The sequence below is a fragment of the Empidonax traillii genome, unplaced genomic scaffold (genome assembly GCF_003031625.1).
Source record: "Empidonax traillii isolate 1590-97213 ecotype Southwest subspecies unplaced genomic scaffold, ASM303162v1 scaffold549:size456157, whole genome shotgun sequence".
Lineage (NCBI taxonomy): Eukaryota > Metazoa > Chordata > Aves > Passeriformes > Tyrannidae > Empidonax > Empidonax traillii.
The window spans coordinates 29,774-34,448 of NW_020955742.1; the positions used below are offsets into that span (position 1 = coordinate 29,774).

The 4,675-nt window shown below is 44.5% G+C and overlaps 1 protein-coding gene across 4 annotated transcripts in view; it reads right to left on the minus strand.

Moving 5' to 3' along the window:
- Nucleotides 1–4,675, minus strand: part of PROSER2 (proline and serine rich 2) — a 27,703-nt gene that overhangs the window by 11,667 nt on the left and 11,361 nt on the right. For 2 of the 4 annotated variants that reach the window (XM_027897560.1, XM_027897562.1), the window contains one exon: nucleotides 1,565–1,780. The exons of the other annotated variants lie outside the window; for them this stretch is intronic. In XM_027897560.1, coding sequence (XP_027753361.1) covers nucleotides 1,565–1,744 — 180 coding nt within the window. In that variant the 5' untranslated portion in view covers nucleotides 1,745–1,780. Of the gene's footprint in view, nucleotides 1–1,564; nucleotides 1,781–4,675 lie in introns of those variants that run through there. 4 annotated transcript variants of the gene reach the window in all.

Below are 4,675 nucleotides of genomic sequence, written 5' to 3' on the forward strand. Positions count from 1 at the left end.
TCCAGCTGATGCATCATCATATGGGTTATCACATGGCAAGGTCCCGTTGGATTAAGGGAATCTATGTTATTTTCTGACACAGCAGACCCGGGATGAGACTGTACAAACAGACTGATTTACACATAGCATTGCTATTCAATACTGATTTGGTCAGATGTCTGGCCTCATGCCTGCTTACTGCAGCTAAGAATAAGCCCCATGGAAACATGACTGCTACTAGTGTGATAACATGGGAACCTAATGTTAGAGTAATGAACAAAATCAACCTCCAATTCTGCATAAAATGAAGTTGTAATTCTCTAACAAAGTACCACTGACACTGTAATTCTTTAAGATTCAACCAGTTTTCATATAATAAACAACATGCACTAATTACCTGAGTCCAAGTGGTGCACTTGGCTCTTGACCTCCCCCAACCCTGACCCTTCACAAATGTTTTCTAGAGCAGATCAGAAACAGTTAAGGAACTAAATTTTTCCATAATACTTGTTTTGTGTTTTAACCAGCAACACAAGCTGAAGGATGCAGCATCATATTAACAGAGCTGTATTTTCAGTAGAAACAACCAAGAGGGAACAGCTTCAGAGTTACCTCCAGGTGCCAAAAAGCTCACAAAGTAGCACAAAACCACTGAGCGTGTCTGAGGTACGTGCATAAAGAGAAGTGCCAACTTGCCAACTTATTTTCTCCACTTAGTCTTTTACACAGAAAACTCCTATATTAAAAAGGCAGCTGGGCAGGGAAGGCAGAGGGAAAGAGATGGAAAGCCTAAATCCATGTTTCAGGCAAGACAGAGATTTAGATTTCCATTTAGGGAAGGCATGTTTACCAGAGTGCTCTTTCCTCAATTAAAAATGGATGCTTTTCAAATGGTTGGGATGATTAAAAAAAAAAATAAAAAATCTGGAAGGAACCATAGCTGCTTTCTAGGCTTAGCCTGTCACAGTACTAAGCCCACTGCTGAGTTCAGTGCCTGATTCACCCTGCTAATTGGGAAAAATGCAGAAGTGCATCCTACTCCCTCAGTTACTCACACACTATTTAAGTGGCCACACACTCATACTCACTAATGTGAAGACAGCTTTGTTTGTGGTGATGCATTTGTTACTCATCTAATTAAGGTGGAATAAGCCGAGACCTCTATTCAGGAGTGTCAACAAAGAGCTTAAGCAAAAAACTGTGTGTAGAACCAACACTGTGCTTAAGTTCCTTTACGAGCTACTTAAAAAAGCAAGGGCAGAGCTGTGCCCCAAACTGTGCCCTGCACTGAGCAGCCTGGTGTGATGCCTGCTCCTCGCTGCCAGGGCTCTCAGGGAGGAAGGGCTGCAGAGGAGCTCTCTCCAAGCTCTCAGAGACAATCAGACCAGAATAACAAGCTCTTTTAACAAAGTAGAGAAGTCATTTCTGGCATTTGAGTTTAACAACATAGACCATGAGCAACCACTTAGGACTAGAAACAGGGGGAAAAAAAAATGTCAATCTTAATAAAACAAAAATCCTGTGATGGGAACAGAGCTTCTAATGTAATCTGTATTACTGAGCACAGGGCTCATTAAACACTTACCAAGGCAGGATTTCTGCACCTGGCTTGGCTGCCACGATTCTCCACGCTGCCAGCCCTCTCCGTGCTCCCAAGTTCGTGCTCTGGAGAGATCTGGGATGCCATTTCAGGAGAATCCGAGAGGAGATTTCTAGGCATCACACTTCCTTGGCTCGTCAGTCCCGATGCGGCACTGAAATCCATCAGCGTGTTACGTGGGGCTGGTGGCTTTGTTCATGTCTGGGAACAGAGAACAGTGTGGCACCTTTAAACCTGCTGGTTAAAAGACTTGAAAAGGAACAGAAAATAAGTGGTAAAGAAAGATCCCACACAAGCTAATAAAGAGCTTATCTTTATGCTCTGGAGCACATCTACCACTTACGGGCACCTTTTTAAAAAACTGTTTTATTCAAAAGGTGTGACTTAAAAAAACCAAACCAAACCAAACCAAACAAACAAACAAAAAAAAATTGAAAGAAAGATTCTGTGCCCCATATCTTGTGTGCTTCCAAACCAGATGTATACAGGTAGCTACAAGCATGGACCCTGCATACATTTCTACTACAGATCCAGTTTGTGTTTTCCAGCCTGACACATCATTAACAGTGATAAAATCCCACTGGCTGAGATATCAACTGGCCCAGCTCAAGTAGCTTTATTGACTTTTACACGAGAATTCTATTTATTGGATCACACCAGGGAAACAGAACCCAGTTCAGTTCCTATCACTGCTGCAGATAACTCACATGTTCCTGAAGCAGCTCTGTGCCACCTACCCCTGGTGAAAGATCCACGAGCAGAACTTGGTGCCGCTTTTGCACCAACGCGTTACAAATTGCATTTTAAAGCTTAAAGAGCTTCTATTTCATTCAGCCATGAAGAAACAGCACTTGTACATTTGGAAGACACTTACTGGAACAGACATATGCACCAGCACTCACTGCAGCAAAAGCCCCCAGGTTTTTAAGCTACCCCAGTGCCCAGTTCTGTAATCCCATTCTGAATTGTCGACATCTCCCAAAACACTCCGGCAGAACTTTTTCCTTTACTCTCAAGGACACAAAGACAAAAGTCATCTCAGTGCACTAACAGCATGAAGAGGGGGTAGGCAAGGAGTAGAAGCCAGCTCATTTCTCACTCCGATACATTAAGACATCCTTTGCAACAAGAAATGGCCTTGTTTTTTAGCAGTCCATCTTTTCCCCCGCCCTGCCCGTGACCCGTGAACAGCAGCGACACGTTCCTCAGAGCAGCTGGCACCACGTCAGACACAGCCAGCTGGGAACTGGATACCACCACCCCGACACGGCACAAACGAGATGAGACGGTCCTGCTTCCCAAGTGCTGCTCCCTTTATTGTGGTTCGAGAGGCGACACGAGAAGCAGAGCCCAGCCTGCATTTCCAATTCAATGGGATTACTTCTCCTGGCTCCCCACCGCTGTGGGCCGAGGGCTGGGAAACCAGAGCCTTCTGGTGAGCTGATTAGTGTTTCATAGCAGTGAGATAACATCTGCCAGCACTGAGCAACAATTCCATCCCGCTGATCGCCTCCTCCCAGGAGAGGGCTATGACATTACCAGGGGTGCGTCGCCTACGCCGCAGCACCAACAGTGTGTCCTGTGGGAAAAGCTCCCACACAATGCAGCCAGGCTGCACTCCACACACTCTTGGAAGCACATCCACAATCCACAGCCCCGGATTGCCACAACAAAAGTATCGGGTAGCCTTTCTTGTGAACATTAGGTCCTAACGATCGAGAGTTCGCAGTGCTTTTACACAAAAGGAACCTTCTTCCTTCCCTCTGTTAATAACTTTGGCTATAAATAGATACAAAGCACCCTCAGGATGGGCTTTAAGTGATGACGCAGAGGTAGAAACACGCTCGTGGTCCTGGTTTTGACACCTGCAGGACAGACGGACGTGGGAGCACTGAGGCAGCCGCTGCATATCCAGGCAGAAAGATAAGTGGGAAAAGAGCAGCCCAAGCCTAGAACACATCCTGCAACAGCAGCTCCATCTACAACAAACCCTGTGGTGCTGAACAGCCCCACATGAACACCCCCACACAAGAAAACAGGTCATTTTAGAAGCCAACATTATCAGTGAAAATCTCACCCCACTGAAATCCTACACAAACACACAAATATATATAATTTTAAGAAGAGAAGACTATCAGAAAAAAATCTAGACACCTCTGAAACTCCCACTGACTTCAGATTTCATCACCTATGACTTTCAAGGTGATGTTCAGATGGAAAAGAAGGACCAGCAAGAAGTGAGTACTCCTACTGACATCCAACATAAGGCAAACACTATTTATTTCTCATCAGCACTTTTAAGCTGCAGCACCCATTTTTATCCAAGTGTCCCCCGTATAAACTGAACATACCATGTCTGTTCAGTCCCTCAGTGATGTGTTACAGACCACTGGATTTCTAGATTTATACTCACAACTGCGAACATTTTATAGACCACATTATAAGAGGTCATAGCTGCAGATTACAATAGATATCGTAGGCAAGATCCACATTTGAAGACTAACCACATGCAGATATTAATCCAAGTTACCAAGAAACCAGTCAACAGGCCCAGACTTTGAAGGAGAAGTATTTAAGAGTGTTGTCCTTTCTCCAACAGCAAGACCTTGTATAACCAGGACCAAGTTTCATGCTGGGCTATCTTTATCCAGGACAGCAGGAACACCCACGCTCAGCAGTAATAAACTTTAAAGCCACAGGTTCTAAATAGCAACAAATAACTCTGCTTCCAGCAAGCTCCCATTATTCATCCAGGAGCTCCAGCTCAGATGTTTCACTAAGCTCCTGAACAATGACTAAAGAAAGGCAGGGAGAGAGACTGGATCAGAGAGCTGCCCAAACAAGAGCCAGGACCAGGAATTACAGCCCCAGTCCTGCTTTTGTGTTGGAAGCTGTGGCTTCTTTGGGGGTTTTACTCATTTTAGAAGAGCTTGGGAGCTGTGCAATAGAAAGGGTGTGGGGGAAGATCCTTTTCCCTTTTTATCTTTCACATCATCTTCAACACTTTCAAGGGTGCGTGCCATTAAGATCATAACCCATTCGTATACATTATTTCTTCTCCTCTTTCCTGTTTTGTTTTGGGTTTTTTTTTTTTTT